Genomic DNA, 27923 nt, shown 5'->3' on the forward strand with positions numbered 1-27923 from the left:
TTGTCGTAATTTCTCCTGCTAAGTTTTTGCTTCAAGACAAAAGAAACATAATGAAAAATAACAACTTGTTTTTAAGCATAATAACGCAGCATAATACAGTTTACATGTTTAAATCTTCCTCACAGGCCGTGACAACGTAGATACCACAGATCATGCTGCATGGTATCCCGAGGAGTTATCTTTGACTTATTTTGAAAGTACATCCTTGACTTCCTGTTGATCCATGCTCAAAGATTACACTTTCACAGACAATCCTCTATCGGTATCGGTGCTTTATACGCAAGACACGCTTATTTCGGCAGCGCTGGCGTAAAGCAGTGTAATAAGTTTGTGCTGGAATAGTTGGAGAGATGGCGGTCGTCCTGCTACAGGCACTGGAGCGGACGGAGCTGAACAAACTCCCCAAAGGCGTCCAAAATAAGCTGGAGAAGTTTGTAACGGAGCTACAGAATGCTAACGAGGCGCTCAAGACTCACCAGGAGCGATTCAAAGCTGATAGTGGTGCGTGGGTGACACAAACACACACCAAGTTTACTCTATGTGTTTTTACATACGTTATATTTTAATGTTATATATTTGTTATCTTATGAATAAACTCAACCATGTGAAACGTTGCTACTGCCGGCTAACGTTAGCTACGTTGCTAACTTTGGCGGACTTATTGCACCAGAAGAAGAAAGCACGTTACATCAGTGAAAAGGTTCTGTGTGAATTGTGGTGTTAGGTTTGTGACTTGTCATGTCGAGTAACTAGAACTTAGAGCACGATTGATGCCATTGGGAATTGTTGTCTTTGGCCTACAGAGCAGCAGTACTTTGACATTGAGAAGAAACTGGGGGAGAGTCAGGAGCAGATGGTGTCCGCCACTAAAGATCTGCAGACAGTCAAAGAGGAAAATAAAAGACTACGTGAGTTTTCGCCAATGCTACTGAATGAAGTTGTTCTACTGTACATTATATGTCTTGTACTTTCATTGTGCAGATGAAGAGCTTAGTACTCTAAAGGGAATAGATGGAGACACCCCTGAAGATAAAGTCCCACCGCAGGTAAACATGCACATGAGCCAAGGTTATTGAATGAACATCTAAACAGCTGCCTGTGTCTGTATGAATGCAGCAGGCCAAAGCCAGGTATGAACTTGAGGCAGAAAAAAGAGAATTGGCGAGGACGCTGGAGAAGAGAACTCAAGAGGTGGACAACCTCACGGGTAAGATGGCAAAAATCACTCGGAACAATTCTGCACAAAATACTTTCAGCTTTTTCTTTTTGTGTATGTATACAAATGTGTTCATTTTGTGCATTTCCAGAGGATGTGAAGTGTCTGAATGAGAAACTGATGGAGACCAACAAGGTCAAGGTAGAGCTGCAGTTAAAAGTGGATGAGTTGCAGTCCTCTGAGGCGTCTGTGCAGGTATACACTGTGGTATACACCTGTGTCAAAAGGAGTTTTATACCGGGGCCTCTCATTATAATAGATAAATCCCTTCATAGAGTAGGTGTGTAATTATGAGCCCTTGATAAATTGGCATGTATATGTATTAAGGGTGTGGAAAATAGTCGATATTAATCGATACATTGATGCGCATGTGCACGATGCGAATGCATCGCCTCATTCACTGGGTACGGATGGAATTGACGGGTGAAATCTAGATTCATCGTTTGTGGGTATCGGTAAAATCTGATGCAAGCGCCGTTTTATTAATGTTCAACTTCACCCCATATGCTGTTCCCGAGGTGCAATGAATGCACCACCATTGTTTTGTATTGAATACGGACGGAAGCCGTGAGGCACATACAACTACTAGTAAAACAGCATGGACGTTTGCACGCAAGTAGCAGCGAAGAAGTTTCTATTTTTAGCCCCCCCGCAACATTTAAATGGTATGTTTGGAAACACTACGGATCCAGGAGCTATTTGTCCGTCCCTGCAACAAGTGCCCCCCCCCGAACGAGTGTTCAGCACAGCAGGTGACATTAGAACAGCAGAGCAGTTGGTTTCTTCCTGAATTTGGAAACAATTTTAAAAGGGTAGAAGTTGTTTTCCACTTTCTGCTCCTCACTACTGTATTAGCCTACCTCCTAGTGTATTCATATTAGCAGTATGTTTTGCAGACAGGAATATAAACAAACATTGATTGCACTGTTTAAAGTGTCACTTTAACTTTGTTGTTGCTGTACTGTATTTTTTACAGCAGTAATTGATTTGTTTTACTCCACACTGAACCACTGCTATTGGAATTGCATAGCTGATGTGAAAGTGGGAGGAAAGTTGTTTTTGAAAAGTTGTTGCTGTTTTAAGATGGCAAAAAGAATGATGCAAGTGGTGCATAGTAAAAAAGACAAACAGTACTTTAGTTGAATTTCCTGCCAAGTGCCTAGAAGGAATAAAGCTAAATGAATTCCAGTTTTCCCCTTTGCATATTTGCATCATGTTGAATTGAATCATATTACAAGAAATTGCACCATATCATATCAGATTGCATTGATTGATGTATCGCATCGTGAAGAGGGTGAATCGTATTGCCAGAAAATTCTATGTATGGTTAAAGTATCGTATCGCTGGCAGTGCATCGAGATTTGTATTGAATCGTCCTCAGTGCTGAGATTCACACCCCTGATATGTATGTTTCATCTGCTGGTTGCTCTGTGCCGCTCATTCAGGGGCTACTAGTGAGTGGATATTTGGGTTTTAAATATAATGAACAAGGTGTTCCAAAGTAGCGATGAGTAAAAAGGAGAAGACGACCAACTTGCAGCGAAAACGATAATTGTGGTCGCGTGGAACATTATGTGGGAACCGTGCCACCTCGGGAGAAAGTGCCAGGTGGGCTTTGAGATGTCACCAACCCCCATATTTGCACTCTGGAGCGGCAAACACACCGTATCATGGATAAAAAAAAAAGGATTCATGGTAATTTGTATCACAATTATTGACCAGCAAAATGTGTTGTGGTATCAGGCCTACTTATGACATGCACTGTAATATATGAGGGCTTTTCTAATTATGAGGTGAAATGTTTACACCAATGCACATGCAGGTGTGCTATCTTACCTGGATGCCTCAAACACAGGTTGGTGTTTAATGGTCAGGAACTGTTCTCCTTCCGAGACAGATGCACATTATTCAGCCAATGTACAACTTTCAGGCTACTGACATGACATCACGTGGTGCATGCATTCACGCAAGGACACTGCTATTAGGAGTAGAATATTAAGACTTCATGTCCTGGTTGTGTGTGTTCTTGTAGCACCGGGAGAAACGCATGGAGCAGGAAAAGGAGCTCCTGGATAAGAAAATGGTGTGGTTATCGGCAGAGCTGAAGACCAAAACGGAGGAACTGCTTAACACCAACAGAGAAACGGGCAAAGAGATTCTGGAGCTGCGGGGTAGTCTGAAGAGCAAGACCGAGCAGGTAACGCACAAGTGTGGCGTAAGTCCGTAAAGTACATTAGTACATGTTGGGCTCTCTACTTTCTTCTCACATTTCATTTCTAGTATCAATGATCTTATCTAATTCTGATTGGATTTGACTCTTCCTCTTTTCACACACTGATGATGTTTTAGATATTATGCTACAATCAATCAGCCACTGATTAATATTGGCCCAATATTTCCCATATTGGGCATATGCCAGTGAATGCCCGTCAAAGCACATAACAACATACAGTGTAGTACTCAGATGTCTTTTTTTTTTTTTTAAATCTACTTTTGGATTTTTGCAAATATGCACAGAAGTATTCCCGGCATTCCATTCCAACCACCATCGCCAACGTTATGGTATCATTTGTCATATGAAAATTAACAATGCATCATTACCATGCTACTGAAGACATCTGCTTTTCTTGTGTTTATAATGTGTAAAACATATTCCATAAAATGATTTCTCGCCAATAGTTGACCAGACTGGAAAGTCAGCTCGGTTCTCTGAAGCAGGCCAGTGAAAGCAAGCAACAAATAGCTGAAGACCTCAACAAGAAACTGAAACAGGTAGGTCAACATACAGTATAACGTGTATGCGCCAGTGTAGCTTACTACACCGGAAGTCCGATGTAGACGCAGGACCTCCTGCATCCATGTAGCGTGTGCTGAAGCGTGGAATACTGTCCTCCATATATGAAGTGATGGTTGATATGATGTCCTCTGCATGACTTCCAGGCAAAGGATGAGCTGAGCAGCATGGAGGAGAAATACCGGAATGAGCTCAATGCTCATGTCAAGTTGTCTTCTCTCTACAAGGTCAGACCTCTCACAAGCTACATTCTCTGCTTCTCTGTGTGGAGTTTGCATGTTCTCCCCGTGCATGCGTGGGGTTTACTCCCCCATTTCCAAAAACATGCTAGGTTAATTGGCGACTCCAAATTGTATGAATGGTATGAATGTGAGTGTGAATGGTTGTTGTCTATATGTGCCCTGTGATTGGCTGGCAACCAGTCAGGGTGCACCCCGCCTCTCGCCCGAAGACAGCTGGGATAGGCTCCAGCACACCCGTGACCCTTGTGAGGATAAGCGGTAGAAAATGAATGAATGAATGAATGAATGAACATGCATTTGAAAAGGTGACATGATTTCTTACTCCACAACACAAGGTGTCCGATGCTGGATTCCAGTGATGCACGTCATGAATTGCATCCCCATCGCTTATTTGTCTTTACTCTAACTTTCCAGGGAGTGGCATCAGACTTGGAGACTAAGAATGAGGAACTGAGCAGAGCCGTCGAAGAGCTCAGCAAGCTGGTTAAAAGCACTACGGAAGGTACTCTAATTCTCCTCTTGCAGTACATGGACGCTTATTGTTTCCATCAGTATGGCGGAGGGGTGTCACGTGACCAGATTTGTCATTTGGAGGAAAGCTGAGGTGAGAATGGGGTAGCCACAACCCAGTCAGGCGTGTGAGGAGTTTGGCAGGAGTTGAGACAGGGTCTGGATGGTCAGGAGGTGCTTCCAGACGACTGGACAACTACAGCAAATGTGATCAGGGAGACGAGTAGGAATGTACTTGGTGTGTCATCTGGAAAGAAAGCAGACAAAGAGACTTGGCGGTGGAATGAGGAGGTGCAGAGGTGTATACAGCGAAAAAGGTTAGCTAAGAAGAAGTGGGACATCGAGAGGACTGAAGAGAGTAGACGGGAGTACAGAGAGATGAATCGTAAGGTGAAAGTAGAGTTGCATGAGCGCTCCTCTCTGGTCCTCCTAACCCCTGGAGTGGCACCATGAAGGCGTAACCATTAGTCGGCCTCATAACACTCCTCGTACCTGGAGGAGATACGTGTTTACATGTTGACAGGACGTGTTTCTTGCATCATGAAATACAAGCGTGCATGAAGGTGACCAGCCCCCGCAGGATCTCCACCTCTGATTGTGAAGCAAACGCACTAGTACCACCTGCCTTCATGGTCAAACATGCACGGGTGTGGAACATGGTTCATTGATACATTCATAAAATAATAATAATAACCTTGGAGAAAATCCATGTCACAAACACCAATTCCACCACTTTATTATTATTATCTTCTCATAAGAGTGGTTTTTCTATATTATGCAATACAAGTACAAATGGTGACTATGGGCGTGTAATTTCCTGTGTAGATGGGTCTAATTTAAAAGACAGATTTAGAAGGTGGTAGCCAGGTTTTTGGTCTTATTTTCTTGTATTACGTCTACTATACTATGTAATACGAGTGTAATGGTGACTGTAGGGGTGTTATTTCATGTCTAGAGGGCTCTAATGATGTTAAGATCTATTTAGAAGGTGGTAGCCAGGTTTTTGGTCTTATTTTCTTGTATTACGTCTACTATACTATGTGATACGAGTGTAGTGGTGACTGTAGGGGTGTTATTTCATGTCTAGAGGGCTCTAATGATGTTAAAAGATCTATTGAGAAGGTGGTAGCCAGGTTTTTGGTCTTATTTTCTTGTATTACGGCGACTATATTATGCAATACGAGTGTCATGGTGACTGTAGGGGTGTTATTTCATGTCCAGAGGGCTCTAATGATGCTAAAAGATCTATTGAGAAGGTGGTAGCCAGGTTTTTGGTCCTATTTTCTTGTATTACGGCGACTATATTATGCAATACGAGTGTCATGGTGACTTTAGGGGTGTTATTTCATGTCTAGAGGGCTCTAATGATGTTAAAAGATCTATTTAGAAGGTCCAACAACAGAGATACAGTGCATCCGGAAAGTATTCACAGCGCTTCACTTTTTCTACATTTTGTCATGTTACAGCCTCATTCCAAACTGTATTAAATTAATCTCTTACCTCAAAATTCTACACAAAATACTCCATTATGACAAAAAAGTTAAGAAAAAAGTTTTTTTTTACATGTTTTGAATTTATTAAAAATAGAAAACAAAAAAAATCACATTTACATAAGTATTCACAGCCTTTGCTTAATACTTTGTTGATCCACCTTTGGCAGCAATTACAGCCTCAAGTCTTTTTGAATATGATCCCACAAGTTTAGCACACCTATCTTTAGGCAGTTTTGCCCATTCTTCTTTGCAATAAGTCTCAAGCTCCATCAGGTTGGATGGGAGACGTCTGTGCACAGCCATTTTCAGAGCTCTCCAGAGATGTTCGATCGGATTCAAGTCTGGACTCTGGCTGGGCCACTCCAGGACATTCACGGAGTGGTTCTGAAGCCAATCTTTTGAGATCTTGGCTGTGTGCTTCTGGTCGTTGACCTCAGGCTGGGGTGAAGGTTCATTTTTCAGCAGGACAAGAGCGCTCTGGAGCAGGTTTTCATCCAGGATATCTCTATATATTGCTGCATTCATTTTTCCTTCTATCCTGACTAGTCTGCCAGTTCCTGCTGCTGAAAAACATCCCCACAGCATGATGCTGCCACCACCATGCTTCACTGTAGGGATGGTATTGGCCTGGTGATGAGCAGTGCCTGGTTTCCTCCAAACATGGCGCCTGGCATTCACACCAAAGAGTTCAATCTTTGTCTCATCAGACCAGAGAATTTTGTTTCTCATGGTCTGAGAGTCATTCAGGTGCATTTTGGCAAATTCCAGACGGGCTGCCATGTTCCTTTTTACTAAGGAGTGGCTTTCGTCTGGCCACTCTACCATAGAGGCCTGATTGGTGGATTGCTGCAGAGATGGTTGTCCTTCTGGAAGGCTCTCCTCTCTCCACAGAGGAACGCTGGAGATCTGACAGAGTGACCATCGGGGCCTTGGTCACCTCCCTGACTAAGGCCCTTCTTCCCCGATCGCTCAGTTTAGAAGGCCGGCCAGCTCTAGGAAGAGTCCTGGTGGTTCCAAACGTCTTCCATTTATGAATAATGGAGGCCACTGTGCTCATTGGGACCTTCAAAGCAGCATATTTTTTTCTGTATCCTTCCCCAGATTTGTGCCTCAAGACAATCCTGTCTCGCAGGTCTACAGACAGTTCTTTTGACTTCATGCTTGGTGTTTGTGCTCTGACATGCACAGTCAACTGTGGGACCTTATATAGACAGTTATTATATTTCCAAATCATGTCCAATCAACTGAATTTACTGCAGGTGGACTCCAATTAAGCTGTAGAAAGATCTCAAGGATGATCAGTGGAAAAAAGATGCACCTGAGCTCAATTTTGAGCTTCATGGCAAAGGCTGTGAATACTTAATGTATTTAATGTACTAAATGTGATTTCTTAGTTTTCTATTTTTAATAAATTCAAAAAAAGTAAAAAAAAAAAAACTTTTTCACATTGTCATAATGGAGTATTTTGTGTAGAATTTTGAGGTAAGAGATTAAATTAATACAATTTGGAATGAGGCTGTAACATGACAAAATGTGGAAAAAGTGAAGCACTGTGAATACTTTCCGGATGCACTGTATATCTGTTGCACTTTCGTTTTGTTTGTGTGCCATACACACTGTCTGTGTATGCTTCAAAATCATCTGTGATTTGTTTTGTACTTGCAGCCAACAAAATGTTGGAAAAGAAGGCGTCTGATGCAGAGGAACTGAAGAGCCAGGTAGAAGCGGAGCTTGGCGAGAAGATCAAGAAAATGGAGAAAGAGCTGGAGAACTCTTCCGTGAAGGCTTCTGGCAGACATTGCTGTAAGATGAAATGGTGGCTTTCTCCGTGTCTCTTATGGCTGCAGGCTAAAATCGTTAGTTTGCTGCAGGTGTGCCTTCTTTGACGGAGGAGCAGCTGGCGTCCATGTGTCCATCTGCAGCGGCCATCGCCGCCATTGTCAAGCCTGGCATGAAGTTCTTTGATGTGAGTTGAACACAACAAACAGACCTTCGTACATTCATAATCTCTTGTCAGATATACAATAGTCTGCTCAATGTCCACTGGCGGCCCAGGGGCCACATCCGGGCCCCCAGACTTAAATGACCGAACTGAGGATAGAGCCTTAGACATGGATTGGATGTACAGATTAGGATGAGATGATGCTGCCTGTGTATGAATGGAATTATTTCACACCTCTACACATTCCCCTTTCCTCTTTTTAGCTGTACAACGCGTACTCCGAGTGTCAGACTCAGCTGCAGCTGGAGAAGCAGGAGACCAGAAGGGTGAGCAAAGTGTTGGATGACATCGTCCAGGAGGTGGAATCCAAAGCACCCGTCCTCAGACGTCAGAGAGAAGAGTACGAGAACATGCAGAATTCCATGGCCTCCCTGTGGAACAAACTAGAACAGGCTCAAACGGTCTGAGTTGCACCCACCTTTTCTAAAGATGGAAATAAAGCAGAAGAACTTGTGGTAACATGCCTTCTATACAACATGTCTGCCATTTTTAGGAGCTCTACAGTTTACAGAAAGACAAAGACGAGGCCAAGCAGCTTTGTGACAACTTGGAGAAGGACAAGCTGAGGACAGAAAGACTTCTGGAGGATACGTCTACACAAGTACTGTGAATGTAGCCACCACATACATCAACATCCTGTTGGAGTGGCCTTTTATTGTGGCCAGCCTAAGGCACAACTAAAAAAAAAAAAACCTAGTGTGATCATTTTGAATTGAATGATGCTAAAACATGTTAAGCAGTATAGAAAGAAATTGTCAATCTTCTGAAAGAATGTTCACACTGTGGTTGTACTCCTGTCCAGGTTTGTACACTCCTGGTCGAGTTAGAGGAAGCGAGGGGCAATCAGGTGACCAAAGACGACGGCGGCTCAGCCGACATTTCCAGCACCTCTGAGGTCATCAGGCCGCAGCAGCTTTCCTTCCGCAGTGTAGAAGAGCTTCAGAGGCAAAACCAAAGTCTGCTGGAAAGGCTGAGGAAATTGGAGGATGAGAAGAGCAGGCAGCAAACCCATATAACTTCAGCACGGTAATATGCTATTACCAGTACTCTTTCTTTTTATTTGAATGATACAGACAGCTATAACTGACTATCACAGTATGGCCTGCTTGTCAGGAGCCCCGTTGGAACCTATGAAACTGTTTCATTCAAGTGCTGACCAACTTTTGTTTAGAATGGAATATCTTCCATCTTCTCTGAACAACACATGTTGAAGGCTGTTAGGAATGGAATATCTTCCATCTTCTCTGAACAATACTCGTTGTAGGCTGTTAGGAATGGAATATTGTCCCTCTTCTCTGAACAATACATGTTGAAGGCTGTTAGGAATGGGATGTCGTCCCTCTTCTCTGAACAAAACATGTTGAAGGCTGTTAGGAATTAAATATTTCACATTTTCTCTGAACACAGGTTGAATGAAGACTTTTTGAGAACAGTGGGAATATATTGAGCTTCAGCTTAACCTGAACGGTAAACATTATCCCATCTGTTAACATCCAGTTTGTCCGAGTTGGAGACCAGTGTGAATAAACTGGAGGCGGAGGTGGCGCAGCTGAGAGAGCAGAAGAACCAACAGAAACAACTTGCTGATTCCAGTGCCAGACAGAGGGACATGTACAAAGCCTTGCTCACACACAGCACTGGCTTCATCCTGCCCCCTCAAGGTAACACTAACACCATTATAGGCTTTATTCTAACTTAAAGGGGACCTACAATGCTCATTTTCTACCCTTTGTATTGAGCTGTGGATTAAGGATCAACGATACATCGGCCGGCCGATATTTGCGTTCTTTCCTTGAATCAGTATCAGCCGATAGTGATGTATCAGTATCAGCGCTCTCTCCGAGCACGCACACACACACAGAGAAGGAATTGGAGCAACCGTGTCTGCTATCAGAGGTCTTTAGCGTGTACAACACCAACTTTAATGATGACAGAAATGTTTTATATATCATACTAAATTGTGTCAGTGTGATGTGTTTGCGTGGTGGTGGGGTGGGGGGTGCGGCACACTGCGGAGGAGCAGTCATCACATCGATGCTAGATAAAACTTAAACTACGACAGAAATCTTTTGCGCATGGTTGAATATTTATTCCTTTTAAAGTTGATAATGCCGTTTAAATGTGTGTTTAAGAAAGCTGAATCCTACTGTGTTCAGTGTTTACATTTCAATAAATATTTGTTTAATCTTGAGACCTGTAATATTTATCATTGTCATTTTTTCATTTAAATTGAGGGAGCAAAAGCAGTATCGGCCACAAATATTGGCCCAAGCAAAATCGGCCATTGGCTAAGGGTGATGGGGAAAAAAATCGGCCCAAAAAAACATATTGGTCGATCCCTACTGTGGATTCCTATAGAGCAGCTACACACAATAAGCTGCTACACACAATAAGCCGCACAGAAAACTTTCCAGATCTTCCAGTATCTGCACCAATTCCAGCTGTATTCCCATGGATTTGTGCTCAAAGTTGACACATTGGGAAAAAAACAAACATTATATTATTGTAATTATGAGAAATGGAACAAAACAAAAAATAAAGCCTGCAAAAAGAGAATAAAGTCAAAATATTATATGAATAAAGTAACATAACATTACAAGAAAAAGTAAATGTGGAAATATTTGAAAAATAAAAAAGAAGAGAAAAAGGGGAGAAAAAGTGTCACTAATGATAATGTATGCTAATAATAATGCTACAGAAATTGGAAAGTATAACTGCATGGCTTCACAAAATGTCAAATATCAAAGAGCCCATCCAGGTTTGGCTTTTCCGTATGTGGAAGCCCCTGCATTAGTTTATAAAGCTGACGTTTCTGTCTTTGTTTTGAATGGATTTCAACAGGTCCAGACTCTACTCACCCTGCACCCGGTCGGCCGCCAGCCCCAGTCACACGTTCCACCCCTCAAAGAGCTGCTGCTGCCGAGTCGGCTCAGACCGCTCAGGCCAAAGCTGCTCTAAAGCAGGTACAAACATGCTAGTAATCAGACTGGGGGGGAAAGTAGCTATCTGGCACCTCATTTGGCTACTACATGAATAAGGGCACAGCCACCTGAAAACAGGTGATCTTGCAAGTAAAGCGGTATACTGATTAGACGCTCACAGTCCGATGCATGTTTTGAATCTTCTTGCTAACGGCAGTACTGACTTTGTATCTTGGCAATAATGGGCATTTCCTCCCCAACCCAGCTAAGTGACTCCTTCACCTTGTATAAGAAAGAAAAGGCAGAGAACGACAGGATGTTGAATGACTCGCATGACAGACTGGAGAGGCACCTGACTGAGGTTCGCGCCACTAACGCCAAACTCACTTCTCAGCTGGAGTTTAGCAACAAAAGGTTTGACCAAAATCAAATCGCCATATGCAGTATGTCATATACAGTGCTGGGAAAAAGTCTTGGCCCCCTTCATTATTTTTTTTCATATTTGTCACACTGAAATGTGTCAGATCATCTATTAGTCAATGACAACACAACTCAACACTTGAAATGAAACGTTTTCATTATGAGGGGAGAAAAAGCTACATGGCCCTGTGTGAGAAAGTGATTTTCCCCCCATTAAAACATAACTATCACTGTGGAAAGGGTTATAAAGCCATTTCTAAAGCTTTGGGACTCCAGCCAACCACATTGAGAGCCATTATCCACAAATGTTGAAAACATGGAACAGTCGTGAATTGGCTTGCCGACCAACCGAAAAGACCCGAAGAGCGCAGCCACCACTCATCCAAGAGAGGTCACAAAAGACCCCACAACAACATCCAAAGAGGTGCAGGCCTCCTTTGCCTCAGTTAAGGTCAGTGTTCATGACTCAAAAAACAGCTCCAAGACCAAAACCACTGCTGAACACAAAGAACATTAAGGCTGGTCTCCATTTTGCCAGAAACATCTTGATGTCCAAGACCTTTGGGAAAATACTCTATGGTCTGATGAGACAACAGTTTTTGGAACGTGTGTGTCCCAATCCATCTGGCATTTGAGAAAAATACGCTGGTGGTAGTGTGACGGTCTGGGTTTGTTGCTGTGATAAATGGAAGCATGAATTCTGCTGAGGGGGGATGTCCGGCCAAACACTTTTCCACAACACTGTGTATGATATGTTGGAAAGCTATCCTCTCTTATGTCATGTTTTCTTTTTTTTTGCTCAATGTCAAACGTTTCTCTGGATGTTTTTCTTCTGTCAGGTATGAAATGCTCCAAGAGACTGTAACGGCGTTCCGTCGAGAGGTCGCCGCACTGCAGGAAAGGAACCAAAAGATGGCTTCAACATCCCAGCGACATGAGCACATTATTCACACCATGACCCAGGACTTGCGGCAAACGAATGAAAAACTTGCACTCGAGGAGGTGAGGACGCGCACCAACACGGATAGATGAAATACGTAGCAGCGTTGACACAAATGTTCTGATGCTCCATTGCATTCATTGACTGTTTGAGGCACACACCTCGTTTGGGTTTTCTTTATTGTCTGTAGGTGCGTGTGGAGAACTTGAGGAAAGAGAGAGACATGTTAAAACAAGCAGAGAGTCGACTGAATGGCGAGAAGGAGTCCATGCTGGCAGAGCAACGTAACCAGAACCTGCTGCTCACCAACCTCAAGACCATTCAGGTGCTCTTAGCAGGCAACGCTGTCAATGCATACCCAAGTCATTTCCATCCACTATGCACTATGTTCCTGTTTGCTCTTTGATCTAATGAAGAAACCATCGTAATGACAATCGTTACATCGTAGAAAATCCGCCACTGTCTGTGTTACAAACTGCTCCGGCATACTATGGAGCAATACAGCATAAACGGTGCTGCTGGCTGTAGTATGTGGTGCTGTCAACAGTCCTCCTCCTCCTCTCTTATGTTGATATAGTTAACTATGGAGCGTACAGACACGCAAGCACGCCAGAGACTTAGCAGTAAGATACAGCAGCTGGAAACCGAACTGGCCTCGATGAAGACTCGGCTGGAGCAGGAAGTAACTCGGAGACATTCACTTGGACGTATCATGGACGTATGTGACACACATCTTAATATTTCAACATTAATATTTTATTGATTTAGGATTTAATTTGAATTTGAATAATTCCATTTTTGAAAAATTTGAACTTTTTCCCTCACAATATGATGCCTTTATTTTCCTCATATTTGAGGTTAATTCTGCTTTTTATTTTATTTTCTTGAGGACTGTTGTTAGATTTTTGCTGGAGTTTAGCAACAAAAGGTTTGACCAAAATAAAATCGCCATATGCAGTATGTCATATACAGTGCTGGGAAAAAGTCTTGGCCCCCTTCATTATTTTTTTTTTTCATGTTTGTCACACTGAAATGTGTCAGATCATCAAACAAATGTAGCTCTTAGTCAATGTCAACACAACTCAACACTTGAAATGAAACGTTTTCATTATGAGGGGAGAAAAAGCTACATGGCCCTGTGTGAGAAAGTGATTTACCCCCATTAAAACATAACTATCACTGTGGAAAGGGTTATAAAGCCATTTCTAAAGCTTTGGGACTACACCCAACCACATTGAGAGCCATTATCCACAAATGTTGAAAACATGGAACAGTGGTGAAGACTTGGCTGGAGCAGGAAGTAACTCTGAGACATTCACTTGGACGTATCATGGACGTATGTGACACGTATCTTAATATTTCAACATTAATATTTTATTTATTTAGGATTTAATTTTAATTTGAATAATTTTGTTAACTCCATTCTTCAAAAATCAGAACTTTTTCCCTCACTGTATGATGGCTTTATTCTATTCATATTTCAGCTTAATTCTGCTTTTTATTTTATTTTCTTGAGGACTGTTGTTAGATTTTTGCAGACACACGAGACGATGAATAAATGTTATAGATGTCATGCCTGGTGTGGAACAAGGGTAGTGGACGGCAGCTTCACTGATGTTTCTTCTCTATCCATGTGAACGTCTAGGCTCAGTTGGTAGAGGCTAAGAAGCAACTGGAAGCCCAGAACACCTTGCAGCAGAAGACCAGGGAGTTGTTAAAGAACTCTGAACAGCAGGTGGCTGCTTTGAAAGCTCAGCTAGCCTCTACGTCATCGACGGAGGCTGCTACCACCCCCGTAACCAGAGCAGCAGCACTCCGAACGCCTGTCCGAGGTCGGCATCATCTCATTTAATTTGCTGCTATTCCATGCTGCACTGTAATTAATGCCCTGCTTCTCCTTGCTCCTGTCCAGTGCGCTCTCCAGTGCAGACCCAACAGCAGCCTGGCCCATCGGAGCAGGAGCTTGCAGAGGTCAAAGGTCATCTGCGTACGGCTGAGGAACAGAACACCAAGCTAGCAGAACAGCTCGCTAATGCTAATGCCACTGTCGAGCAGTACAGGGCCGTGGTACTCACTCTGGAAGACAGTCTGAAGAAAGAGAAGGAGGTACAGTCAGTGTCATTCCACGGCATGATAGACATGCACACACATTGATCACTTTTGCTGATGTCCTCCCTTAGCAACGCTCTCCTCTGGAGATGAGGCTGAAGGAGTCTGAGGAGATCCAGAAGCAACTAGAGGAAAGAATATTGGAGGTGGAGAAACAGAATCAACAAGAGCAAGAAGATAGGAGGAAGGCTTTGGACGCAGTGGAGAAACAGGTAGACCTTGTTGTGTGTGTGTGTATGAACGTGTGGGAAACTAAAGGAAGAACGTCTGTACTCACAGACAGTGAAGGGTTCGGGATATATGGAGCAGGTTTATGTTGCATATTTCCTGAAGGTCCTGCGCGAGCAGGGCATCCAGACCCCCAATGGTTGGTGGTTTGGTCTTCGCTCTCTCCACATAGTCACTGTCATTGTGTCCCCTGGCGAGACGCTTCACTGGGCTGGCCTCCAGTGCCACCTACACTGGAGTATGAATAAGTGAATGTGGCGGTAGGACAAGGCCGTAGGCGTGAATGGGCTGCCATGTTTTCATCAGTCTACTCCAGAACAGCTGTAGCTACACATGTAGTTTACCACCACCGGTGTGCGAATGAATAATGGCTTCACATCCCTGGAAAGCGCTATATAAAATCCTATTATTATTATTCATCTTCAGCACAATGAATTGCGGATTTGAAAGCGTGGCTCTTTCCTCTCTGTTTCAGGTGAATGAGTTGCAGCGCAGTCTGAAAGCAAGCCAAACAGAGCAGCAGGAGGCGCTAGAGAGAGCTGCCAAGGCTGTCACGGTGGAGCAGAAGGCCATACAGGAGAGCCTGCTGCAGGTACATCAGCCATCATATTCAGCTTATTTTACTGCATGTGACGAGGTTATATTATTGCGTCTGTTTGCTCATGTATGTTACTGATAGGTGGATAACACTGCTTAAACTAATTCATCAGAATGTGCCACAGAGCGGATGTACATATCTTTCTTTCTTCCTCCAGTGGTCATCATAGTGGTGCAATATGGAGGCACGCTTGTACTAAGATTTCTATGAAAACTAGCTTAGTTGAAGTTGACATGTTTAGTATTGTTAACTGAACATTACTACTGTCAAGCGAAACACACACAGTGACTTCCTTTTTCAGTGCAAAGTCTGCTTTTTTTATTAAAGCATGGCAGTATTAACCACAGCAAATAACACATGCATCGCTTTCATTTTTTTTTTTGTAGCCTATTAGCCAGCAGAAGAAAGATTTGCGCATGTATGAAAGTTTTATTATTGCACAATGAAGTTACCAGAGCAGTATCTAAAATATCCTCACATAGGCACAAATGGAGGAAAATGACGCCAACAAACTGGAGTAGGTTCAAAAGTCCTTTATTGTCACCCGTTCTTCTCATGATGTCACTTCAAGGTCAAGTCAATGTGCAAGCAATGTTGGTTTCCACTGGGATTTTGCTGAGGTGGACCACTGCCATAAGTGAGTTGTTTCTTCCCTGTCCCAGACTAAGCACGCTGGTGAGGCTCAAGCCAAGTACGAGCGGGAGCTGATGCTCCATGCTGCAGATGTGGAGGCCCTCAAGGAGCTGAAGAAAACATCTCAGCTCGAGGCAACAAGGAGGAGAGACCTGGAGGAGCAACTGAGCAAGGCCAACTCACTCGTGCAGGAGGGAACATCCAATTCGGCCACTTTGGAGAAGCAGCTGAAGGTGTGAGAACCGAGCAGTGACGTTGGATTAGGAACAATTCAGTGGCTCATTGATGTGACCTTGACTCCCTCAGGACGAATTAGCCAGTCAGCGTCATCGCTGTGAAGAGCTGGGGAAGCAGAACACTCTGCTGCACCAACAGATGGATGAGATGGCAGCAAGGAGTCGTCAGCAGCAGCCTCAGCAGCTTGACCCATCGTTCAGTGAAGAAGGGAAGACCCCTGAGCAGATACTAGAAATACTCAGGTATCCAGCACTGCAGCGTTTACCTCAGAAGTGTTCACTTTCACTTTCAGGAAGCAACTAATTTTGAGAAATCTGTGAATGCCACCAGGTTTGTGCGGAAAGAGAAGGAGATTGCTGTTGCCAGAGGTGAGGCCTCAGAAGGAGAAGCTCTCCGCTACAAACAGCGAGCAGAACACCAAGATCGGGAACTTAAGGAGCTGCAGGAAGCTCTCAATGCTGAGAGGGAGAAGATGCGGGTAGGAAAGGGATTAATGGCTTGTGATTGAAACAACCAGTACTCTGATTTGAGAGACAAAGTCAGCTGGGATAGGCTCCAGCTCACCTGTTACCCCATTTAGGACAAGCAGTACAGACAAGGGATGGATAGATTTGTTGATTGTTTTTTTTCCTCTTTACTCTGCTGTGTGTTGTCAGAACACAACAAAGACCGTGGCTCAGCAGGAGGCGCAGCTGAAAAACCTGGAGAAAGTCAGCACGCTCCAAGAAACCGTCAAGATGCTGAAGATGGAGCGAGAGAAGTTAGAGCAGGAGTTGCAGCAAGCACGGGCCAAAGTAAGCTCATGGTTGTCTTATATTCTATCCTCATCTCCCAAAAGACCTTGAAATATCCACAGCAATATCAAATCCAAATCTCATAACTAAACCCAAATCATCACTCTTATAGAGCAGCTACACACAATAACTTTGGCATGTTTTAACACCAGAATACAACATTCTAAATACATTTATAGGTCAGAAACATTCATGACATTCATAAGGCCAACAAAGTTTCAATGTGTCACACACGTTCCAGCTGCAACACTTGCAGTGTTTCTTTAATCACATGGGGGAAAAATGTTAACTTTAACAGCCACAATAATTATTTTCATTATTTGGAGCCACCTAGTTGGCTGCACGGTGGAGGAGTAGTTAGCATGTAGGCCACATAGTCAGGAGATGGGGAAGACCTGGGTTGCTTGGGCATCTCTGTGTGGAGTTTGCATGTTCCTCCCACATTCCAAAAACATGCATGTTAGCTTCATTGGCGACTCCAAATTGTCCATAGGTATGAATGTGAGTGTGAATGGTTGTTTGTCTATATGTGCCCTGCCATTGGCTGGCCACCAGTCCAGGGTGCACCCCGCCTCTCACCCTAAGACAGCTGGGATAGGCTCCAGCATACCCCCACCCTAGTGAGGATAAGGGGCATCGAGAAGGGATGGATGGATGCCTGGGTGGAGCCTCCTATTGTTTTTTGGCAACATCAGATATAAAGCAGGAGTAAATAATGTGCAAACACCATTTTCTCATTTCTCGTCTGTCAATCAGGTGAACAAGCTTGAGGTCAACATCAGTCCACTGCACGAGTCCATGGCTCAGCTTTCAGACAGAAATGGCTCCCTCCAGGCTGATAAAAGGCTGCTAGAGGAAGACCTTAAACACTGGAAAACCAAAGTACAGGTAGGAGACACGCACTGGGACTCTATAGATTATATAAATACCTTCTGATTTTAATCCACCTGCACTCATACTGCAAATTAAGGATCGACAGATACATCGGCCGGCCGATATAGCAGGCCAATATTTGCATTCTTTACTTGAATCAGTATCGGCCAATATGCGTGTGGGTTCGCCGATGTATTTTTCCGCCGCATGATTTGACAGGCATCCGCCGGGCAGCTTTGTGTCGCAGTACCCCTCCCACACTGCAACAGTGGTGAATCACAACAAGGGTACATTTTCAACTTTTAATTATCCTCTAACAGTTAAACTTAGTTGAAATATTGTCACCTGCTTTGAAATAGGAAACATGAACGCCAAGTGCATGCAATATACATGCTTGAAAATATAGTTTAGTTTGTGGGTAGGAGTTTCATTCAGCCAACGCCGGGCTGGGGTTAAATGCGTGTCGTGTTATGTGTGTGCGCTCTCTCCGAGCACACACGCGCACACACACACAGAACGAATTGGAGCAGCCGTGTCTGCTATCAGAGGTCTTTAGCGTGCACTACACCAACTTTAATGATGAGAGAAATGTTTTATATATCGTACTAAATTGTGTTTGCGTGTTGGTGGGGCGGGGGGTACGTCTCACTGCGGAGGAGCAGTCATCACATCGATGCTATATAAAACCTAAACTACAACAGAAATCTTTTGCACATGGTTGAATATTTATTCCTTTAAAGTTGATAATGCCGTTTAAATGTGTGTTTAAGAAAGCTGAATCCTACTGTGTTCAGTGTTTACATTTCAATAAATATTTGTTTCAACTTGAGACCTGTAATATTTGTTATCATTGTCATTTTTTCATGTAAATTGAGGGAGCAAAAGCAGTATCGGCCACAAATAGCGGCCTAAGCAAAATCGGCCATCGGCTAAGGGTGATGGAAAAAAATCAGTATCGATATCGGCGCGAAAAAAAAACATATCGGTCGATCCCTACTGCAAATACCAATGAATGAATAAATAAATAGCAGAATATGAAGGTGGTACAGAAATACAGTAAATTACACTTAGCATCCACTCTATTCAGGAAAGATGAAGGATTTTTTTCTATTTGAATGAAATGGTAGACAGAATAGCGACAAGAAAGCCAAAGGTTTTCACTCATTGAACAGCAGGGGGCGCCTGCACTGGTATACAGTGGTCCCTCCCCACATTACACTTGGAATATCGATCCTTCACTTTACCAAGCCTTTTCAGACATTCATAAATGATGGCTGTTTGATGGATGACTGTTATTAGTAAAAAAAATTGAAATACAATCTGGCCACTAGGTGTCAGTAATGACACAAAACATTGATGAAATATGGCGTCATCCAAGGCATGTCCGCCATGATAGACTAGATAGACTCCTCCTATTGTGTGGAAGTGGTAAGTTTTGAATTCTTATTTTGTCTTTCTTTCCCACTCAATTTGAAACCCTTTCATAAGTTTAGCCTCAATAAATCTGAGGCTAACTCGCTAGCATGCTATGCAGCATTTGTCCACCTCGAGGCCTTGGTGATCCTGTAGCCTGCTCATTCGCAGTGCAGCGTTAACACAGAATAATAGGAGTGTTATTTCATGTCTATACGGTCCTAAGTAGAGTCTGGTAGACTCGTGTTCCATGGCTGGGGTATGGGTGTCGCGTTTCATACCCTAACCATGAGGAGTCGTCATATAATCTACATTTCCTGTCCCTCCGTCTACACAGAAACTGATTAGCCAGCAGAAAGACGGGGACGTTGAGGAGAAGCAGAAACTTACCGCCGAAAAGGAGGCACAGCAGAAGCGCATCACCCAGCTTGTTGAAGAGGTGGCCAAACTGAAGACTGAGCTGGCCAGGTAAAAAAAAAAAAGTAATCTTAGCGAGAAAAGGACCTGAGTGTAACATGCCGCTGTATAAAACAGAACAGGAGTGTAATTGGTGTAAGTGCTGAGGTGTTTTTGTTCTGTTTCCTGAATGTCAATGATGTCCTCCCAGATGTAGCACCAGCAGCAACTCGGCCCAGTCTCAGCTGAAAGGACTTAGGGAGTCTGTGACCCGCCTGACTTCAGAGAGAGACACTCTAAAGAAAGAAGTGGGAACCAAGAACAACGATATTCTGGAGAAGAACAAAACCATCACACAGGTGAAGAAGATCGGACGTCGCTACAAGACCCAGTTTGAAGAGCTGAAAGTCCAGCATGACAAGGTGCAGGTTGCTTATTGGAGTTGTGGCTGCACTACAATGTTTGGAAGGGCTTCGGTAAGATCCTCTATGTGTTGCAGCTGCTGGGGGAAACGGCAGCTAAAACACAGCGTGAACCAAGTCCCAGCCAGGAGGCGCAACAGGAGCTCGTGAAAAGCCAAGAGGAGCACAGCAAGGTCAAAGGGGAGCTGATGGCACTGAAGGGAGAGATGCAGAAAAAAATGGAGGAAGTATGTAGCATAAAACGTAAACAAGCAGCAGTGCCGACTCACAAAAGCCGCACTGTTGACGTGACAAGCATTGTTTTGATCTCCAGGCCAAGAACTCTCAACAGGAGCTTCAAAATGCCCAGAAGGAAAACCAGCAGACCAAGGAAAAGATGCAGGAGATCCAAAACCAGCTAACGCAGGTAATGTAAGCAGTCTCCATGTTTGTGAGGGGAGCACCGTGTGGCTTGAGAAAGGTGTTGGAAAGTGTATTAATCTTTGAATCTTTTTAGTTGACAGCAGAAATCAAGGGACTGGCCTCACCGTTCCAATGCTATTTTTTTGCTTGTGTAGCTTCAAACCCAGTTGTCCCAGACACAGACGCAGCTGCAGCAGAGTCAGAAAGAGCTTCAGCAAGCCAAGGTCCACGCGCAGCAGGTAAGCAGCACTCTCTGGAACACCATGTGGGAATTTGCAAAGCACACCACCTCAAAATAATAATATTTCTATTTTTGCACTCATCATCCCGAACTCCTCTGGTCTCAATTTCAGATGCAGAACCAGATGAAATCATCTCAGTCTCAAGCTCAGGCGCGCCACAACCAGATCCAGTCCATGCAGAAGGAGCTCCAGCAGGCTAAAGAGTCTCTCCAGCAGAACCTCACAAATCAGAAAGAGCTGCAGGAGACCCACCAAACCCACCAACAGGAGGTTAGCAACCTGAAGACGTCTTTGAGCCAAGCAGAATGTCAGGTCAGTTACTGGGTGGGAAAAAGCAAGTTATGCTTTTCTGTCAAGTACTTTCATCAGCGCCACTTGATTCCTTCCAAGCAGGCCTCTGACCTCCAAGGCCAGGTGGACACCCTGCAGAAGGTAAGGACATTATTTTACACTTATAACGCCGGATTGGAATGAAGTCAAGCGTAATCTTTCTTAATCAGATGATGGACGAGCGAGAAGCAGAAAACAAGCGCCTGCAGGAACAGCTGCAGGAACTAAACCAAGCTAATGAAGTTCTCCGAGATGCACAGGCAAACCAGAATCAGAGTATCCCGCCAGCTCAGACCAGCGACAGTAACACCGCAACTGATGCACATCAGGCACTACAAGACGAGCTTGCAAAACTCAGACAGGAGGTAGAGTTTCCACTGTAGCTCAAAGAATGAACCTTTAGAAGAACAAGGATGGATGGATAGATGAATTCAGACAGGAAGTAGAATTTTCATTTGCTTGGCTGAGTTTGCTGACAAGTTCCATTGAAAGGTGATGTCCAGAGAGAGGTCGGTGTTGAATGAAAGTGTTTTCTTGCAGCTGATTGACAGCAAGGTTAGGGAGGAGCAGCTCAGACAGCAGATGGCGGATAAAGAGGAGAAGACGAAGAAGGCCTTTGTTGGAGCCAAGACCAAAATCAACCAGCTAAACTGTAGGTCACACATTAGACTGTACCTCCAAACACCGAGCTCACTAACATTTCATCATGTATGTCCTTATTTGGATTCAGCTGCTAAAGAGAATTTGAGCAAGGAAGTGGAAGAGCTGAAGCAGAGCAAGGAAGAATTGGAGGTAAGGATGAATGCCCTGAAGTCCCAGTATGAAGGACGGATTCTTCGACTTGACAAGGAAATGAGAGACCTGAGAGAGAATCAAAGTCACAATGAGCCCAGAGAGGAATGCCAGGACCAGAGTGGCTCTAAGGTGAGCAGTCTTAGTAATTTGGAGTAATCCAGCCCAACGCTAACAAATCCATTCATTCACATGTTTATCTGCTGAAGGGCTGCTGAGTTCAAATGCAGCCTTGACACTAAGGATCGACCGATATTTGCGCTCTTTACTTGAATTGGTATTGGCAAATACGCACGTGGGTTCGGCGGTGTATTTTTCCACCAGGCGTCCGCCGGGCAGCTTTGTGTTGCCGGAGGACCCTACAAAACATGCAGTCGCGGTACCCCTCCCACCTGAGAGTGGTGAATCACAACAAGGTTACGTTTTCAACTTTGAATTATCCTCTAACAGTTAAACTTGAAATATTGAAATATTGCCACCTGCTTTGAAACAGGAAAGATGAACGCCAAGTGCATGCAATATACATGCTTGAAAATATAGTTTAGTTTGTGGGTCTGTGGGAAAAATGCGTCATGCTGCGGAGGAGCAGTCATCACATCGATGCTAGATAAAACTTAAACTACGACAGAAATGTGTTGCACAAGGTTGAATATTTATTCCTTTTAAAGTTAATAATGCCGTTTAAATGTGTATTTAAGAAAGCTGAATCCTACTGTGTTCAGTGTTTACATTTCAATTAATATAATATATTAAAAATAATATATTCAACTTGAGACCTGTAATATTTGTTATCATTGTCATTTTTCATAAATTGAGGGCTCAAAAGATATTTGTCACAAATATCGGCCCAAGCCATCGGCTAAGGGTGATGGAAAAAAAATCGATATCTGCATCGGACGAAAAAAAAACATATCGGTCGATCCCTACTTGATACACACACACTAGTTTATAACATTTCTAATCCTACACAGGAAATGAGCTAAAACAGTCCACCTGGGATGATTAGTCTTACTTTATGTGTAAAATTGTCATACAATCTGCCTCTAAGATGATTGGACTATTCATCACATCAACCTGTACTTTTAGGCGGGCGATCAGAACAGATCGATGGACCAAAAGCAGATCTCTCTGAAGAGTCCAGCCCAGGACAGAACCAGGTAGGGGACACGTACACTCATGCAGCTGGCAGGAACTGTTCTATTTTCATTTTCACTATATTTATTTCCACTAATCTTTTATACATTTAAAGCAGTGTCAGTGTTTCCAAATGCTTCTGTGGCGGTCCAAATGTAATTGTGGCAGGCTACCACAATATATACATGCATGGGAAGACTGTGTAACATGTGATTTGTTTATCCATTAGCTCAAGCCTGTGTGAAACCCCCACTGCCAATATCCGACCCACTCCGAGTACTCCATCTCCGAGCAACAAACCCACCCCGTCCCCTGGCAGCAAGTCAACGCCCCGTGCCAGCATCCGACCGATGGTTACCCCAGCAACTGTCCCCATGCCAACACCCACTGCCACTGTCATGCCAACCACTCAGACTGAGAGCCAAGAGGGTAAGATCAACAAATACTAGTAGAAAACACTTCTCACTAAAGCCATTCTCAGCTGGTGGGTCGTGGACCCGTTTTCAGTGCCTGGGGGGGGCTGTCTGTGCTTTACACACAGTTGCAGATATCCGCGTCTTACAGCAGCAACTCGTGTTGTGTTGGAAACCGTCCCTTTAAGTCGATCTTATTGCTGCTATGAAGTAGCTGAGTTAAGTAAGCCTGTGGAAATACTGTACATTTGATGATTCTCTGCAGTGCTGATGACCGTGGGAGCGACTGTCCACACCGTCATCTCTGGTCTTAACACACCGACGGCGATAGCGCAGCCGACCAGCACGCAGGCCACAGCGTTTGTCCAGCCCACCCAGCAGCAGGCAGCCGCCCAGGACGTTGGCTCCAGTGTGGAGACTGAGCGACCTTCTACGTCCTCCTCTCTGATTGGAGCCGGTGAGAAGGAATTGTCTGCAACTTCCAAGATCCTCCATGTGGTGTCCTTTCATTCAACGCCCGGATCAATAACTCTATCTAGAAACCACGTTTACTAGTAGTTGCATAGACACCCAGAATACAAGTGTATGAAATTGTGACTTTGGTTTCCACAGGATCCAAACGCATCAGAGAGGACGAGGCCGAGGAAGCTGAGGTCCAACCAGAGAGTTCTCACGTTCCGACCACTGCCAAAAAACTCAGACTGAGACCCTCGATAGCCCTGCAGGTAAACACAGACTGTCTCCACATCCTCCTCTTACATAATGTACTCGACAAATGCTACAGTACATTACCAACAAAAGCAGAACATTTTTGCCCATATGTGTTTTGTCTTGGACTAACTATAATGGTATAGTATAATATAGTGGTGCTCCGATTGATTGACCACAGATCAATATCGACCAATATTAATGAAAAACGACTATCAACATCGACCAATACTTGCTTTAAAACCCCTGCTCCGCCCCCCTGCTGCAGCAACCAGAACAAGCATGTCTGCTGTGTGTGCATGCAAGCAGATGTATAAGTACATCAGCGATACAGGGCTTGTGATGGTCTTCCAGGTGGAGGTTGATGATGAGATGGATGAAGATTTAAGGGACGAAGGTGAAAGACAAGCGTCACCAGATAACAGTCAGGTCAGTTCCCCCCTCTGAAGAACAAGGAACCTTCCTGGCCTGAGTCTGGTGTTTGGTGGTTGATGTCACGTGTTCCTTGTAGGAGCTGCCAGAAGATGGTTTCCCCGTCATCCCGGAGGAGGATGACACGGAGGACGAAGGCATGTCCCAGTCTGTCCCTTCGGATCAGACGTCCCCCCAGGAGTCAAGTATGACTCGTGAAGTCATCGTTATTGACACGGACAGCGAAAGCCGTGAGAGCAGAGTGGAGGGAGGAGAGAAAGTGGAGAACACTGGTGAAGAGGAAGACGAGGATGGGGAAGAAGAGGTGCAGCCGGTATATTTCCATGTTTGGTCCACTGTCTGTGCTTAAAGCTCTGTTCTTCTTCTGTAGTACAAGGTGGAAGAGGATGAAGAAGATTATGCGAGGAAGGATGGAGAAGAGAGCGAGGAGGATGACGTGGGGGCTGAAGAGGAAGGGGAGGAGCCATTGGTTCCCGCCATTGCTGAGGAGAACGAACACGGCTGTCTGTGTCATCCATTGGCTACCTGGTCTTGCTCCCTCATTTCCTAACATCTCCTTTTATGTCCTCCAGGTCAAACCACCCTCACCAACGCTGAGCCAGAAGGCCAACGAGAGCCTGCACACCTCCCCCCCACCTCCACCCCATCGGCTCCCTCACCCTCTTTACTCACACTCCGCCTACCCCAACCCAGAAGGCCCTCCCACCCGCTCCCACCCCGCCTCTACATCCAGCCCCCACCTTCTGAGCTGGGACCCCCCCACATGCAGGTAAATGTTTCTATGGTTTCCTCATCCTACACAGTGTGGACCCCCACCCAGAAGTAGTCATAGTTTTTCATACACAGTTGTTTTGTTTATATATTCAGCCTCACTCATTGTGGTTCTTTACCAAGAGTTGGGATTTGTTCACTGGACCTTGAACGCACCATGATATTAGCGATGTGTACATTAGCATACACTGTTGCGTTCAGGTGTTGGGAACATGGATACTGTATTGCAAAATAGGCGCGTGAAGGTGACTATAGGGGTGTTACTTCATGGCTAGAGTGCTCTAATCGTTTAAAAAGCGTATTTGGGAAGTGACAGTGGCTCTGTGTGTATCCAGAGGCAGTCCTCTCAGCTCAGACGTCCGTCGTTGGGCCGTGGACCCCAGCTGACACCCGGTGTCGGTAGTATGGTAAGTCATTCTGTTTGTGGAGGGTTGTGTGGCAAGTGTGGGGATGTTTTCAGTAGTTTGTCGTCTACAAAACCGGTGTATGCTCGGTTGTGACTGGCCAGTGTTGTTTTTTTTTTTTTTTGCAGCAACATTTCTTTGACGACGACGACAGGATGGTTCCCAGTACTCCCACCCTGGTTGTCCCTCATCGGACTGACGGCTTTGCGGAAGCCATCCAGTAAGGACAACATGGCTGACATACTGAATTATCCCCTACTGGTGCTGACCCTTCTGTCCCATTAGCTCTCCTCAGGTAGCAGGTCTCTCCACCAGGTTTAGGTTTGGGCCGCCAGAAGACCTGCTCCCTCAGACGTCGGCGTCCCACTCAGACCTGGGACAGTTGGCCTCTCAAGGAGGTATACCTTATAGCACAACCCCTCATTACCTGGACTTTGTGAAGGATTGATGACAATTATGAATGCTTATATTTCATGATAAAGTCTCATTTGAAGAAAGAGTTTATATGAATGTGAAGGACACTTAATATAGTTCATCATCTTGTGCGTATACATTTAATTTTCTGCACAGCCCTCGTGTGACTAAAACAAACATGGATGCAAATAAAAGCTGGTGTGTGTAGGTCTGGGGATGTACGAGTCTCCGTTGTTCCTGGCTGCCCATGATGAAGACGGAGGAGGAAGAAGTGTTCCCACCACGCCTTTGCAGGTGGCTGCACCAGGTGAGGCACGCAAACGTCATGGAAAAACATCATGCACCTTTTAATGACTTCTTCTTTGCCGTAGTGACGGTCTTCACAGAGTCTCTGCCGTCAGACAGCGGGGACAGCATGGCGTCCCAGTCTGTTCCCATGGTAACAGCCTCTACTGGGATGTCCGCACCCGGAGACGATGGGGATGAGGTCTTCATGGAGCCGGAAGGAGACGGGTGAGAGGAAGTGCCGAGGAATTGTTTGGTGCGAATGCAGCGATGTGAGGATACATGATGTTTTGTCTCCTGCAGTCCCCCCGCCGAGGTGTCTTTGGATGGGCACGCTGACTTGGAGTCAGCAGGACAGCAGAGTGACGACGCCTCGCTTCCATCCACCAGCCAGGAACCTGGTCATTCATGCTCTACTTGCATTTCCATTATTTTATCCCAACATCGGACTATTAACCAGTAGACAGCATTAGTGGTTTCTCATTGAACTACTTGACCTACAATACAACGCCACATACTGTAATGATGCTATGGCTTATTGGGTTATTAAATCAGACCGTGTTTGCTGTGTTTTTAGACATCAGCGGCATCACCCAGAGGCACGCAGGGACCAGTCAAGCTGTGATCAGCACCCCATCCAGCAGAGGAAGCAGAGGGGCGAGGGGGGAAGGCCGCTTGTTAATCAGTCGCAGAGGTAGGAGCACAGGGAGCGTTGCAAAATAACGAGACCGCTACACTGCATGGTTATTTATCAGCATCAAAGATCCTTTCACACAATGACAGCTGCAGCTCAGCGTGGGTGTGCCGCCGTGGTTGGTCCACCTTTCTTCACTTTCTGTGTACTTTACACTCTTTCATTGCACCGTACTTTGTACTTTTACTCTCCATGTCATCAAAAGGGTTCCTATGCTTGGGGGGGAAGGGGCGTACCACAGGGAAAAAGTTGTTATGCAAAGCCAGTTGTCTTTCTGTCTGTATTCATCACTTATGGGAGTGCCTCCTAATAACTTCATAGTAGGAGGACGCCCATAGCATCCCCCCATGTTCTGAATGATTGTGTGTCTTTTCAGGAGCAATTGGTCGATCAAGAGGAGGAATGGGCAGAGGAGCTTCGTAGATTCTATGGCCAAAACACACGTTCTGTAACAATCTGTCATTTTTTTAGTTAGGAGTTTACTTTGTAATACCACCATCTTGTTCTAATAAAGGAGAATGTTAAGTTCACGGTCCATGTGTGGCTTCTCAGACGGATGCCATTTTTTTCAAAAATTATGATGATTGTCATGTTTCCTAAATTCATTCATTCATTCATTTTCTACCGCTTATCCCAGGGGTGGGGTGGGCAAACTTTTTGA

At 44.5% G+C, this 27923-nt stretch overlaps 1 protein-coding gene across 1 annotated transcript; it reads left to right on the forward strand.

Annotated features, from left to right (window-relative positions):
* The first annotated feature begins 230 nt into the window (after positions 1-230).
* LOC131109395 (nucleoprotein TPR-like) lies at positions 231-27792 on the forward strand. The gene is made up of 55 exons (XM_058061348.2): positions 231-501; positions 804-908; positions 982-1046; positions 1117-1207; positions 1308-1411; positions 3249-3413; positions 3896-3988; positions 4157-4237; positions 4667-4754; positions 7921-8058; positions 8127-8221; positions 8461-8658; positions 8751-8858; positions 9060-9283; positions 9755-9918; positions 11099-11220; positions 11444-11592; positions 12438-12600; positions 12729-12863; positions 13116-13256; positions 14184-14370; positions 14451-14644; positions 14719-14859; positions 15351-15467; positions 16136-16339; positions 16413-16585; positions 16674-16821; positions 17000-17137; positions 17894-18025; positions 19761-19891; positions 20031-20241; positions 20319-20468; positions 20555-20647; positions 20799-20882; positions 20997-21197; positions 21279-21317; positions 21386-21580; positions 21756-21867; positions 21946-22139; positions 23094-23164; positions 23371-23570; positions 23820-24011; positions 24167-24279; positions 24617-24691; positions 24774-24998; positions 25065-25197; positions 25267-25463; positions 25801-25872; positions 25998-26089; positions 26155-26267; positions 26492-26590; positions 26655-26796; positions 26872-26969; positions 27146-27262; positions 27639-27792. The coding sequence occupies exons 1-55, from the start codon at positions 351-353 to the stop codon at positions 27683-27685; spliced, it is 7410 nt and encodes a 2469-aa protein (XP_057917331.2). The 5' UTR covers positions 231-350; the 3' UTR covers positions 27686-27792.
* Positions 27793-27923: the final 131 nt, after the last annotated feature.

The sequence above is a fragment of the Doryrhamphus excisus genome, linkage group LG2 (genome assembly GCF_037039965.1).
Source record: "Doryrhamphus excisus strain RoL-2023G ecotype Guam linkage group LG2, RoL_Dexc_Guam_v1.1, whole genome shotgun sequence".
In the NCBI taxonomy this organism is placed as follows: domain Eukaryota; kingdom Metazoa; phylum Chordata; class Actinopteri; order Syngnathiformes; family Syngnathidae; genus Doryrhamphus; species Doryrhamphus excisus.